Source organism: Mus pahari, chromosome 4 (genome assembly GCF_900095145.1).
Source record: "Mus pahari chromosome 4, PAHARI_EIJ_v1.1, whole genome shotgun sequence".
NCBI lineage: Eukaryota > Metazoa > Chordata > Mammalia > Rodentia > Muridae > Mus > Mus pahari.
Window position 1 is genome coordinate 90,719,626 of NC_034593.1, and position 14,840 is coordinate 90,734,465.

At 48.1% G+C, this 14,840-nt stretch overlaps 1 protein-coding gene across 1 annotated transcript; it reads left to right on the forward strand.

The window, feature by feature from the left end:
- The first annotated feature begins 6,339 nt into the window (after positions 1-6,339).
- Positions 6,340-14,633, forward strand: Trim45 (tripartite motif containing 45). Its single transcript, XM_021196446.2, has 6 exons — positions 6,340-7,029; positions 8,537-9,270; positions 10,969-11,098; positions 11,707-11,821; positions 13,462-13,588; positions 14,384-14,633. Exons 1-6 carry the CDS (start codon positions 6,542-6,544, stop codon positions 14,530-14,532), a joined length of 1,743 nt encoding a protein of 580 aa, XP_021052105.1. The 5' UTR covers positions 6,340-6,541; the 3' UTR covers positions 14,533-14,633.
- The last annotated feature ends 207 nt before the right edge of the window (positions 14,634-14,840 follow it).

Genomic DNA, 14,840 nt, shown 5'->3' on the forward strand with positions numbered 1-14,840 from the left:
AGTTCACAGAAGGACATGAGCAAGTGTACAATGAAGTGTGCACAGTGCAAGACTGACACTTTCTGGCTGCGTCAACCGGAGTCTTTGTGGGGACCATGACAGACACTTGCCAGTCAACAGGAGCCAAGTCCACAGAGTGAAACGTCAAAAATAAGACCATCAAGACTTTTTCTACAAGAGCAGGTCGGTAAGTTACAGTGGGGCCGACACCTTGTGTAGTTTGAGTCCAGCCTTCGCCTCTGTGGCGGGCTTGAAAACTGATATCATCCTGTCTCACTGTCACCTTCTCAAGGTTGAAAGCTGCCCGTTTATCACCAAGAGTCAATATCGGGGAACTATTTAATACCTGTTGTCTCTCATAATTACATCACCTCATAATCTATTCCTTCCTTGCTTGCTTCCCTCTTTCCTTCCTTTCTTTAATGACCTTGAGCCTGGTACTCCTGCCTCCACCTCTCAAGGGCTGGGATTCCTGGCAAGTGCCACACCTGGATCAGCAGTGAATTTTTAAATAAGCTAAAACATCTAGAACTTGCTGAATCCTGGAGCCTGTTCAGTCCCTTCCTTCTCTGTCTTGGCTCAATTTTAATTTTTTTATTATAAAGAACTAAACACTTACTTATTGGTGCTTCTATTTTGATACAAGCTACTCCCACTAGATGGCACTAAAGAGTCGCATGTTAGGAATCAGGCCTTGCTAACCTCAGAAACAAAAATAAGCTATCTGAAATGGCAATGCATTTCCCTGATGATTTGGACTGATATTATGAGTTTCTAGATATGAACCACAAGTCTCGACCACTTATTCATTATAGGATACGGTGTGTTTCAGACACTGTGGCCCGTGTTAGCAATGCAGCAGTGAGACAGGAGCCCACGTGGTTAGACATTTAACAGCACTGTCCAGAGGATCTGAGTTCAGTTCCCAGCACCCACTGGGTGGCTTACAAGCACTTGTAACTCCAGCTCCATAGGATCTGATGCCTCTGCCCTTGTAGGGCATCTGTACTCCTGTGCACATACCCACATAGTTTAAAAAAAACTTTTTTTTTTTTAAAGTGAAGGGGCATTGTAATGGCAGAAGGCAGCATCAGGGAAGATGCAGTTGGTAGTTGGCTGTGCACACCTTTAATCCCAGCAGGGAGGCAGGCAGATTCCTGCGAGGTCGAGGTCAGCCTACACATCAAGTTGCAGGCCAGCCAGGGCTACATAGGAAAAGAACGAGGAAGAAACTTGAGATGCATTGTGTTCTAGCTTGGCTTTCTGTTGCTGTGATAAAACACTAATAAAAGCCAATCTAGGGAGCTGGAGAGATGACTCAGTGGTTAAAAAGCAATGACTGCTCTTCTAGAGGACCCAAGTTCAATTCCCAGCACCCACATGGCAGCTCACAACTGTCTGTGACTCCAGTTCTAGAAGATCTGGCACCGGCACCGTGGCAAGCGCACGGGAGGAACCTTTTGCTGTGGCTCACAGTTTGAGATCCAGTCCATCGCAGTGGGTTAGGTATGACAGCCTAGTGGCTCTCAGCACTGGCAGGGGTAGGAGGCAGCTCGCTCACATCTGGACAAGTCAAGAAGCAGAGAGCGCAGTGGAATTAGGCCAGCTAGAAAATCTCAAAGCACCCCGCCCAGGCACAGTGGGCCATTTCCACCAGTGAGTTTCTACCAAGGAAAAGATGACAATCCTCGGGCTGGTGAGATGGCTCAGTGGGTAAGAGCACCCGACTGTTCTTCCGAAGGTCCAGAGTTCAAATCCCAGCAACCACATGGTGGCTCACAACCATCCATAACAAGATCTGATGCCCTCTTCTGGAGTGTTGGAAAACAACTACAGTGTACTTACATATAATAAATAAATAAATCTTTAATTTAAAAAAAAAAAAAAAAAGATGACAATCCTCCCCATACAACACCACCAACTAGGACAGCGTGGTCAGACACAGGAGCTATGGGAGACACTCCATTCAAGCCACACTGGTCTTCTCCAGACCCTTAGCTAAAAAGAAGAGGAAAAGGAGGCCGAGGAGAGCAGATGAAAGGTGAAACTGAAGCATGAGTGCGAGAAAGATCCACAGTGAAGAGGGGATGTGACAGAAGTGGGGATGGGATTGAACATTTAGACTAGAGGTGTCAGGAGCAATCAGGGCAGGGAGGGATTGTGACTGATGGGGACAGATGTAACGGTGGTGAAAGGTTAAGTCCACCAGAGCCTTTCTATCTGCTGGATGGATCACACAGCATCAGAGCCAGCCTTCCTGACCTCCGGATAGAGCATCCTCCCTTCCTGGCTCTCCTGCCCTCAGTACCGTTCCTGCCTTGGGCAGTAGGAGTGGGCTGAAATCCTTAGCTACTGTATGGGCCTGGCCACTTCCAGAAGTTCTGCTCTTCTGCCCCTGTGGCTTTTGTACTTCCCCGTGACTACTTGCTGTCTGGAGTCCCCAGTAGGAGAAGCCCTGCATAATCATGGAGCAAGAAATGAATCAGCTCTGACAAAGGAACACTGTTAATAAATCTTAACCATGTGGCCTCAACCCATATCATGTATCCACAAAATTCTTGGTTGAACATGGTCCTGTTAAGTTTTCTCATTATTTGAGATAACCGATTTCTGCCTCCCTATTAATCGGTCTTTATCAAATGCCTACTATGAAGGCACTGGGTTGGTTGTCAATGGTTTACTTTATCTTAACAGAGAGACAGAAAACATACATATGTATGCCATATCTACACACAATATACACAATCTATACATATCTATATATAAATATGTACACAAACATAATAAAACAATACCATAAATATTGCAACATAAACAATATAGGCAGAAGACCTGATTTCCTTTAGTTTTTGGTTTGGTTTTTTTTTTTTTTTTGAGAGTTGTTCAGTATCAAATTATATTACTGAGCTAAATCTCCAAACCCATAAGAAATCCATTAGAATACAAGCTGGAGCTTAGAAACAACAGGAAGATTCTGGGGAGGTAACAGAAAGGTCACCTGACACAGAAAGAAGGAGAAGTTTTAAAAATAAAGGCAGGACAACGGTGATATGGACAAATTGACAAAGAAAGGTACTTGTCAAACTTCAGGAATTACCTAAAAGTCTGGGTTTATGTGTCTGTGAGGAAAGTGTTTTAGAATGAAGGCTTACTGTGGTTTTACAATTAACCTGGATGATCAAATTAGCTATTTCACAAAAGGAAGTCAACCATAATCCAGAGACTGTTGTGGTTCCTGAGGAAAGAGTGATAAGGTCTTGTACCATCTTAAAATTTCTGTGCAGTAAGGTGTTGGCAAAGCGTTTGGAAAGAAACTGATGCCTATCTGGATGTGGAAAATGAGAAAGGAAGCCAAGAAGATGATAAGATTTCAGGCTGGGAGAGTGAGCTTCCCCTCGGGAGAACGAAGCCGGAAGACTAAGAGCACAGTATGTAATGAAGAGAGAAGCCCTGAGTCACTTAAGATGGGGTTAGGCGAAGGCAACGTTCTGGAGCAGAGCTATAACAGACATTGATGACAAAAGCTCTGGGGAGAGGTCAGTCAGAACTGGAAGTATAGATCGGGGACTCAGCTCTTTAAGAGGAAATACAGTGGGGGCTAACAAAGGAGACATGAAGTCAGCCCTGGTACACAGCAACGGCAAACACTAACATGGCTGAGTACTGAAAAAAGTCCAGCAATGTTGTCACTCATCCTCTACACACCAAAGAGAAAGAATAAATTATTGGGGATGAGATTAGCATAAAGTTTAAGAACCGCAGTGGTGAGAGTCACGGACGCTAATTAAGTTGAGGGGAACTGGATCAAGGGAGGGTGAATTTTCCTTCAGGACTTCATCACAGTCCTCGGGAGAAAGAATGTGTAAAGGACTCACAGAAAAGTGTTAGCAAAATAAGGAGAGGCAGAAGAGGTTGGGAGAAAACCAGCAATCAACGGCGTGAGAAAGGAGAGAAGATGCATAGACTTTCAAGTAGAACGGGAAGACATTCTCCAGATAGCCCCATCTTCTCTCTCCATGGAAGGCAGATAGGGATTCGATGTGTAAGAGGCTGAGAAAGGGAAGGACAGAGGGGACTGGGCAGAATCTTAGGCATGACATCGACATTGTAAGACTGTTGCTTCCGTCCCAGATGCTAGCTTGGGATGACCACTAGAACCCTCCCAGGCTGTTCTATCATAAGCTGTTGGAAGATTAAACGAGATAATGCATATAAATTATACAGCACTCCTCCAACAGGAGAAGTCAGAATATACCCTATGGGAAATATAATATATGGCATGAATAAGAGATAAGACAAAGCATGGCTAAGCACAGAGGGAGCAAGTATATAGCAAAGCCAAGTCCATACCGCTTTTGTAATTTGCTTCAGCACACTGGAGTGAAGCAAGGGGACTCAGCCAGGGCAGCGCAGAAGACAAAAGGCTCGAGGAGTCTGGGTAAGGACCACTTTCATTTTTAAGACCTTTGCAGACACCTTACATTGGGAAGTCACATGCTTGTTATATAAAAATGGCTTTTGAGCCATTAGCAGATAATGTTTTACTTATACTAAAGTTAGAACCAGATCTTGAGACCCTCACAATAAAGACCAAATCAAACCATTTTGGGGTGGTGTGTGTGTGTGTGTGTGTGTGTGTGTATTTGGTGTCTGTTCACACACGTGTACCCACAGCAGAACCCAGAGTCTCAACATACTAAGCAAATACTGGATCAGTGAGCTACATCTCTATTTTAACATATTATACGAATAGCCATTTAATTCTTTTTTTTTTTTTCTTTTAATTTCATCTTTTCATAGTTTGGGGCCCTTTCCACCCAGGGTCCATACTTCATAAAAGCATAGACTTTGACGGCTATGCCTATAGTATGAAATCTCTAATAAAGAGGTCCCTGAAACAGTGATTCATGGTTGAAATCAAATATGGAAGACTCTAAAGGAAAACAGTAAGACAGACAGAGGCTTAAGCATCTGAAGAATGGGTACAGGTAGCAACCAAGGAGCCATGCTGTTACAATGTTTGGATTCAGAGATCAGTGCCTTAGACCCCATGTGTAAGAGGCAGTCTCCAAATGAATGAATCTGAGACTCTTGGCAAATTCCTCAAGGCGACAAAGAAGTAATAATGCTCAGGGGCCAGGTGTGCCCAACTTTTTAACTAGTCGGACCTACAAGGGACTTGTCCCAGTGACATCCTCCACTGCCCCATTGTGACCAGTCAGGAGCTCCCCTTGATTGTAAAAACAAATGCCAAGCTCGCTCTGTTGGCCACCCCCCACACACACACCCTGCAACCCTGACAACTTCTGTTACTGTAGAATTCTGGTGAGAAGTGTCTAACTTAGGTCATGTGCTCTCCGGTCTTGGTCTTGAGTGATTCAAAGCAGCTTGCACCCCGGAAACTCAGTGGAGCTCCGCGGAGCAGCAGTTCTAAACTTTTCAGTTAAGTTTCTGGAACCCGAGACGGAGGTACCCTTGCCCTGGAAAATGCCAGAAGCTAGCCAGCTGAGAGGGTTCTGGTACCTAGCACGATATACGTAAGAGATTCCGGGGGGGGGGGGACCTTGGAAAACCCAGAAAGGAAACTGACCCGGTGGCCGCTGATTCTCTATGGCCTCTGCAACCGAGAGCCTGCCTACAACTTCCAGCATGCTTCGGGCTACACCTCGGCCGACTGACAGTACCACGCACCAATGGGAGAACCCTCTCTGAGTTTGGGGTGGAGCCCGTCCAGCGGCACTCAGCGCAGCCTTTTCAACGATCCGGAGGCCTCTCGGGCGGCAGAAGCTCACATTCTTGACGCCAACCACATCACGCCGCTCACTCCCAGACTCCTCCTCCCGGTCCTGCACGAGGCCCTCCCTTGCTCCCTCTCCTTTCGCCGCGCGAGTGGCCAGCGAGGATGTGGAACTTGCTGAGCTTATTGGATGACAGTGATGTCACTCTGGAGGACGACATGGCTCCGAGCGGCGAGGCCCGCCCCTTTCGGACGGTGATTGGATTGTTCGGAGCCTACCTGGGCTGGGATTGGTGTGAGGCGGGGCGACGGCTCTAGGGCCTTCTAGGCAAACCAGAGAGGCGGCTGATCCGGCTCTGCACTCTGGGAGAGCCCGAGGACCCACTACCTCATCGACCGGAGGGGAGGGCGCGCTTGTGGCGTGGTGGGGGCGGGACCAGTGGGGCGGGAGGGGGGAGTGTGACCTTGGAGGACAAGAAATGCTGGGGTCAGGGTGGTGGTGGCAGAATTAGCTGGGCACAAGCTCTAGAAGCGCTTGCGAGGACGACGACCTGGGTGATCCAGGAGGGTGTGGCCGTGTCTGGTGTGGGATGCAGTGGAAAGGAAGGGCCGAACCACAGATCCGGAGTAGATCTTTGGATGGTTCCTCAGAGGCGTTCTCTTTCTGGTTGTCCTTTTATTTGGCAACACGAGAGTCCTCATGGTCTGTGTTCAAGTTCTTGGAACTCTGTCTTTGGGTGAATCTAACCTGCATTAGAGGACTGCGCGGGGCCTTTTGTGATACTGGGTACATACGTGGGGAAGATGTCAGAAAACAGGAAGCCGCTTCTGGGTTTTGTGCACAAACTCCAAGATGCGAACGCATCTGGGAGCTCAGGCAAGACTCACTGTCCTACATGTCTGAGGCTTTTCAAAGTCCCCAGGCTCTTGCCTTGCTTGCACACGGTGTGCACCTCGTGTCTAGAAAAGCTCGATCCATTCTCAGTAGTGGACATCCGAGGGGGTGACTCAGACACAAGCTCTGAAGGGTCAATATTCCAGGAATCCGAGTTATGCAGCCTGCAGCCACAGATCGGCATCCTCTGTCCGGTATGCGATGCTCAAGTGGACCTGCCCTTGGGTGGAGTGAAGGCTTTAACGGTAGACCACCTGGCCATGAATGATGTGATGCTGGAGAGCCTGCGTGGGGAAGGCCAGGGCCTGGTGTGTGACCTGTGCAGCGACAGAGAAGTAGAGAAGAGGTGTCAGACCTGCAAAGCCAATCTCTGCCACTTCTGCTGCCAGGCTCATAGGTAAAGAGGGAGTACCCCGTCTATTGTAGCTTAAGAGGAGAGTGCAAAGATAGCAAGACACAGATCCCTTTGGTGAGCAGGTCAAAAGGAAGGCTTTCTCAGACACTATCAAAATGCAAAGAACAATACACTATGCAAACAGATGGCAAGCTCTAAAACGGAAGTTAGCACCACTGACCTCAGGTTTCGGTTTGTAGAGCACCCTGGATTTCCTTCCATCACCAGTTGTTTTTCCATTGAAAATGCACTGTGTGCTGGAGAGAGGATTACTGTGCTAGCATAGACCGTGTGCTTGATCTTGTCTGATCATTGTAATTCTTAGCGAAAGGTGGGTGCTACTTCACCCCTCTTTAGTAAATGAGAAGATGGAAGCCCAGCAGTTTTGTGTTTCGCCCAAGTCCCACAGCTGGTGATCATATAACTGAACTGAATCCTCAGTTCAGACCTAGTTCCTCCTCCTACGCTCTTTTTACTAAACATGTCACCTCAGTGTAGGTGTCAATTGACTGCCCCTTACTCAGACCTCTGACCTGGACAGCAGGCTGGTCATTGGGGTGTTTTGACTTTTATCACAGTCACGAAATAACTTGTTAGATGCTAGTCTTTGTCCCCTTTTCTCTTCCATCCCACTCTAGTGCATCAGAATACAAAACTATATACTAAACAAGGTTTCGGATTAACCTAGAACTGGCTTTTTTTTTTGTTTTCTTTAAGTTCTGCCCTCTCCTTGTTTTCTGGTCTTACCAACAGAACAGTTGTCTTTGCTTTCTATTTTTAACTTGTGTGATTATCCCTATGACTGTCTTGTTGCCAGTTCAACAGCTGACCGTTTTCTCTGCACCCGCACTTGTAGCAGAACAGGCATACACACTTCAGGTTGATGGGATGTTGCCAGGGAACTCTGTGAGCAGTCCCTGCCTTTCCCTAGAGATTTCCCTGAGTCCCTTAGATTCAAGAGAACTCTGATTTTAGTACCTATTGATTTCGCTTTCTACTAATTCGGATGACTCTTAAGGGGAATTCTGGCCTGCCAGTGGATGCAATTTAGTCACTTGCCAAAGGAACTGCTTTACAAAAATGTTAATTAAACATGAGATTTTGCCAGAGCCAGCTGGCTGCTTTCGTTGCTATATAGATCCGTCTGGCATGGTTCATTACTTGGTGTTAGCCTTCCACCCTGCTTTAGGAAGTGGGCTGTGACTCTTGTCTAAACTTACCAGATTAACTCGAGTGAAAGTCTCTCAGAATATAGTCTCAGCACTGCACCTTTGAAGATGTATTCCATGCCAAATTCAAGTATTTATGTATTGTGTCCTAAATAACAGCACTCAGATAGGCATGTGCTTCACCGTGTAGAGAAATAATGAAGCAAAGAGGATCCCGTAGGGTTTTTTTTTTTATACCTTCTGAGGAGTGTGACTCAAATCTCACCTCTAGAACCTCTTTGCCAAACTGTCCCCCTCTAGAGTTGTTCCCTCACTTCCTGTTCCCAACTGCTTCTTTCCAGGCGACAGAAGAAGACAACGTATCACACCATGGTGGACCTGAAAGACCTGAAAGGCTACAGCCGGGTTGGAAAGCCCATCCTATGTCCTTCTCACCCTGCAGAGGAGCTGAGGCTGTTCTGTGAACTCTGTGACCGGCCGGTGTGTCGAGACTGTGTAGTTGGGGAGCACCGAGAGCACCCCTACGACTTCACCAGCAACGTCATCCACAAGCATGGAGATTCTGTGCGGGAGCTGCTTCGAGACACCCAGCCCCATGTGGAAGCCCTGGAAGATGCCCTGGCACAGATCAAAAATGTGAGCAATGCCCTCCAAGAGCGAGTGGAGGCAGTGGCAGCTGATGTTCGGACATTCTCTGAGGGCTACATCAAAGCCATTGAGGAACACCGGGACAAGCTGCTGCAGCAGCTGGATGACATACGGGTCCAGAGGGAAACCGCTTTACAGCTGCAGAAAGCGCAGCTGGAACAGCTGCTGGCAGATATGCGGACTGGAGTGGAGTTCACCGAGCACCTGCTGACCAGCGGCTCCGACTTGGAGATCCTCATCACCAAGGGAGTGGTTGCAGAGCGGCTCAGGAAGCTGAATAAAGTTGAATACAGTGCCCGCCCAGGAGTGAACCATAAGATCTGCTTCTCCCCCCAGGAGAAGGCAGGCCAGTGCCAAGGCTATGAAGTGTATGGGGCCATTAACACGCAGGAAGTTGATCCAGCTCAATGTGTCCTTCAGGGAGAAGGTAGGGAAGCATCTCTCAATGGTATTGAGAGAGCAGTGCCCAGGGACCTGACATTTAAAGAATTGTGTCATGCTGTCCTGGGGGTATAGGGCCATTGGCAGAATGCTTGCCTAGCTTGCACAGAGCCTGGGTCTGGTTGTTGGCCATATATGCTTTTAATCCTTGTACTCACAGGTGGGTCAGAAGTTGGAGGACGTCTTTGGATGCATAGCAAGTTTGATGGCAGGCTGGGCTATATGAGACCATGTGTGAAAAAGATAAACTAACTGGGCGGTGGTGGTGCACGCCTTTAATCCCAGCACTTGGGAGGCAGAGACAGGTGGATTTCTGAGTTCGAGGCCAGCCTGGTCTACAGAGTGAGTTCCAGGACAGCCAGGGCTATACAGAGAAACCCTGTCTCGAAAAACCAAAAAAAAAAAAAAACTAAATGAGGCTTGTTCAGCAAGGCATAGTGGTTTAAAAGGCAGTGGCTCCCTGCCTTGCCCCTTTCTTTCTCGTGGTCTGGGCAAGCTGCAGTTATTAATACCAGGGGTAGGCTTGAACCTTTTGTATGTCAGAAAAGAGAAGCTCCCAAGAGCCTTCAGGATCAGGCTTTGCTTTGGGGAGTTAGAACCCAGCCATGCATAGGAGATAACAGCACTGACTAGAGCAAGGCAGAATCTGCCTGCTCAGAGGCACACACCACAGCTCCTGGCGCTTGGCTGCTGTGTGGTAGGTTACAGAGCAGTGGGAAGACAGTCACGTCTTCCTTTCTTCCCTACCATTTTGGTTCCTTCGAACTCTATGCCATTGGTAGTTGAAAGGATTTGGTAGGTTGGTGGGTTTCCTTTGGGTTTGTCTCCTTTGCTTTGGTTTTTAAGACAGGGTCCCACTGAGAAGTTCTGGCTGACCTGGAACTGTGTGGAACAGACTGGCCTCAAACTTACAGAAATGCACTTGCCTCTGCTGGGTTTAAAGATGTGCATCACCAGGCCCTTCTAGAAATGGTTTCTTTATACCAGTGTTCTGTTTCTTTGGGAAGCATATTATTCAGACATATTTCACAGATCAATCCTGATGGGGAAATTTGTATTTGATCTGCCTTCACTTTAGGGAGGAATTCCTAACTCTTTGGGAGTCACAGATTACTCTGAGACTCTTCTTTCCCAGAAGTAGCCACTAAGTTGGGCACAGAGTTTCAGGAGTTTCCTAACACCCTCCCCCCATCCTCATCCCCCATTGGCCTCTGTACAACACCTGGTAGTTCACAAACTAGGCCTGAGAAACCCAGCTTTGTCTTCATGCTGGCCTACAAGCTGTAGAACCCTGGCTTTAGCTTCTGAGTGGCAGAGGCTCTCACAACAGGGAAGTTGCAAGCTGGACTTCAGTATCTTTTATCTATTCTAGGAGGACCCAGGGCGTATAGAAGAGAGTTTTGAGGGTCCAGTCTTATACAAGCCTAAAGGCTGTCTTTGGTTACCTAGGTGAATCCTGAGTTTTTGCAGTTGCCTTGGGGCTGAAGATGATCCCAGAGCAGCTGCTGCTGAGCCACTTAGCCCAGGCCTGGGGGAGGGGGAGGGGAAGGTAGGTACATGGGAAGAGAACAGGAAGGGAACAGGGTGGTCCTTATAGGCAGGAACCACAGCTTTCTTTGGTCTGACTGGGGGGGTTGGCCTCTCCTGGGAGGTGAGAACTTAAGTGTGTGTTTGTCTTTTGCAGATCTCCACAGAGCTCGAGAGAAACAGACAGCCTCTTTTACCTTGTTCTGTAAGGATGCCTCTGGACAGAGCATGGGCAGGGGAGGAGATAATGTCCACGTGGAAGTTGTCCCCAAAGATAAGAAGGACAGGTGTGTGTTCAGTGTATCCTGTGTAGTAGGCAGTGAGGAAACTAGGGCCTTTGTGTTACGAGAGATATAGCTGGACTCTTTCATCGTGCGGTTCCATAACACCAGGAGAAAATGATTCCACACCATTAACCAAATGTGTTTCCTTGTGTAGGTTTTATGGCTAGCTTCAGTCCTCTCAGTGTAGTCTCCCCTGACCCCAGATTGTCCTTATTCTAAACTCTGGAATAGATGGTTTTGTTGTTTTTGTTGTTTTTAATGAGTGACAGAATCCTATCCTTTCTTAAATCTAGCCTGTTTTCCTCATACATTGTTCCAGGTTGTATATGTATATGTACACAAACATAAACATATACATATACATATCCCTCTGCAATTGGAATAAGAAGGGACTTCAGAGCTGGGAGTGTACCAGAGACCAGCAGAGAAGAGCACAGGGTCGTTTTCCCGGTTCTCAGAATGTTGGACTGAAGTAGTTACTGACAGTCTAAGGGGCATTCACGATTCACATTAGATGTAACGAGTGTAATGCTCAGAGCCCCAGCCTCAAATGGGTCAGCTAGAGCAGCCTTGCGAGAGGGACTGACCTTCTGAACTCCTTCTGTCTTCAGTCCGATCAGAACAGTGGTCCAGGACAACAAGGATGGCTCGTACCGTGTTTCCTACACCCCTAAGGAGCCTGGCGTCTATACTGTGTGGGTCTGCGTCAGAGAGCAGCACGTGCAGGTGAGGCAGGCCCCGTGCTCGCTATCAGCTCAGGGCTCTCGGGTCTCACAGGACCTAAGAGCTGAAATCAGCTGCGCTCTTCCTCGTGGGCACAGCCCAGGATTCTCCAACCTGTGTTATTACTAGAGGGGGGCTCATGGCCCTAAGAACGCTGTCTATTTCATCCACTGGCATTTACGTTATATTTTATGCTCCTGGTTAGTTTGTTGAGATTCTTAGTCTGGGGAAGCTGTCTTGACCACAGGGGAGTCCATTTACAGACAAGCTCAAATATTTAACAGTTTCCAGCCTTTCCACACCGTGGACCACAGTTGTCAGGGTTACACCCCTCCTACCGTGTGAACAGTCATTTATCTACCTCACCATCAGCCCGTAGGATATGGATTTCTAATCACAGCATGTCAGGAATAGGTTGGATGTCCTGTATACTTCACTTACATTTTCTTCAAAGCCTACTCAGACAGATCTGACAGTAGCTCTGTAACCGACCAACCTTGGGATCTGAACCTGTTACTTTATCTTTCGGTGGTTTTGTTTCATTTATTGTAAGCGGTAGGGGACAGAGTATTGTTATAATCTGTGGGCTGGCCTACAATTCAATCTGGAGCCAGGCTAGCCTTGAACTCTTGATCCTCTTACCCTGACCTCCTAAGTGCAGGGATTATAGGACGCGCCAGTCATGTTTCCATCCGGGTTATATTTTAGAAAACAGTGTGCTTGCCAGTCCTCTGTTACTGTGACAAAACACCTGAGCTATGGACTTGAAAGCAAGAAAGGTTTGTATTGGCTCATCGTTCTAAGGCTTAGTCTCTGGGTCTTCCTTTCAAAGGAGGGAGCCTTAAACCCTGGGAAGTCTCCTCAGATAGCAGGCTTCCACCTTGGCTTTTCTCAGACGATGTGGTTCTTACATAAGGACAGGAAAATGACAATACTTAATAAACATTTGTGTTTAACATGGGAGAGAAATTAGAATACAGAAGTTACCCTTGAAGAAAAAGTGGAGAGTTACTAACTTGAAACTCATTAGCCACACATATTAAGGTTTTCTCTCTTCCGTGTATCTTCACAGTCTATCACTAAGAGGCTGGCAAATGGATATGTGTCCAGGGGTAGAGAGAAAGGTGCTAGCTGCGTGTGGAGACGCGTGGCTGAGAAGCTGTAGAAAGCGCCACACGTGTCCTTTCTTGTGGTTGTGGCAGCCCAGTGACTACCCCTGAGCTCCTCAAGAATTGAGACTGAGGCTCCTAAAGGCTGCAGTCAGGCACACAGATGTCCGAGTCAGTGACTAGTGTGGGTTCCACTCCCATTCCATGCAAGGCTGGAGGGAGGCAGAATCCATGAAGAAAGCCAGTTCAAATGTCACTGAAAATAGGGCTGACCTCTGGAACTGTCTTCAGTGCCCAGAAGCTCAGTAGCCCTGTGCAGAGTCACTAACCTGGTGGAATGTGACCCTGGCACTTAGCAGGAGGGCTGCACACATCCAGGTCCAGTGTAATTGCACTGGTATTTGCTCCCATCCAGCATATATTCCTGTCCTGAATCCTTGTCCGCCCCTTGACTTAGAGCCTGCTTACCATGCACTGATGGCTCAGCATGCCCCGTTGATGTCTGATTCTTTGCTCTTGGCCTGAACCCCTCAGGGCTCACCATTCAATGTGACTGTGAGGAGGAAGCATCGGCCACACCCAGGTGTGTTTCACTGCTGCACTTTCTGCTCCAGCGGAGGCCAGAAAACTGCACGCTGTGCCTGCGGAGGCACCATGCCGGGTAAGCATGGCCGCTGTCCTCAAGTCAACCGAAGCTAGCATCTGGGATGGAAACAACAGTCTTATGATGTCATGTCCTCAAGCCTGCTGGCCCAAGCAGCAGCAAGCAAGGGTCCGTCCCCTCGCTGCCTCACAGCACTAGGTCAGGGTGTTTGGACTGAGGCCTTTCTTAAAGACTTCTAGCCTCTTGAAGGGGTTTGCAACCCCATAGGAAGAACAGTATCAATCAATAGATTCCCCAGAGCTCCCAGGGGCTAAACCACCAACCAAGGAGTACATATGGAGGGACCCATGGCTCCAGATGCATATGTAGCAGAGGATGGCCTTGTTGGGCATCAATGGGAGGAGAGGCCCTTGGTCCTGTGAAGACGCCATGCCCCAATGTAGAGGACTGCCAGGGTGGGGAGGCGAGAGTGGGGTGGGTGGGTGGGAGAAACACCCTTATAGAAACAGGGGGAGAGGGGATGGGATAGGGGGTTTCCCAGGGAGGGGGGAACTGGGAAAGGGGATAACATTTGAAATGTAACTAAAGAAAATATCCAAAAAAAAAGAATTCTAGCCTCTTGTGTAGAGGCAGGACAGTTGAAGTGCAGACTAGTTCATCTCCTGGTTGCATTTTGGACAGTTCTGAGAGCCTGGCCTGCCCGTGGCTACTGGATAGTTCTGATTACAGTGTACTGAACTCAGTAGTTCCTTTGGGGAGATCTTGACCGCTTAGGTCTGAATGTTGCCAGGATTAGCTTTGTGCAGCTGGACTCTACTTTCTGTTACCCCCTCCCCACCTTTGTTAATACAGGTGGATACCTTGGCTGTGGCCATGGACACAAAGGCCACCCAGGCCGTCCACACTGGTCTTGCTGTGGGAAGTTCATTGAGAAGTCCGAGTGCTCTTTCACGAGTGGGCAGGGCGCCCCGAGGAGTCTGCTTAGGACTGTGGCGCTCTGATGCTTCCTGGGGACAAGTCGGGCCAGGTAACCCTGAAGCTAGCATAACTTCAGATATGCAGAGAACCCAGAGCTTGAGTAGTTCCAAAGAGACTGACAGAATTAAAGACAAAGTGCTTTCTCTAACATCAGATGTCAAGAGCTTTCTGTGTGAGCATCTCACATGTACCATGGCTACACCCCTACACCGCTCCTCAAGGCAGGCTGCTGTATTCCACGGGAGGCTGTCCTCTGTTTTATACAGGCATCGAGGTCTCTGTGTCATGAGGCCATGAGCTTGTGGAGCAGGGAGGACTTCATGCCTTCCTT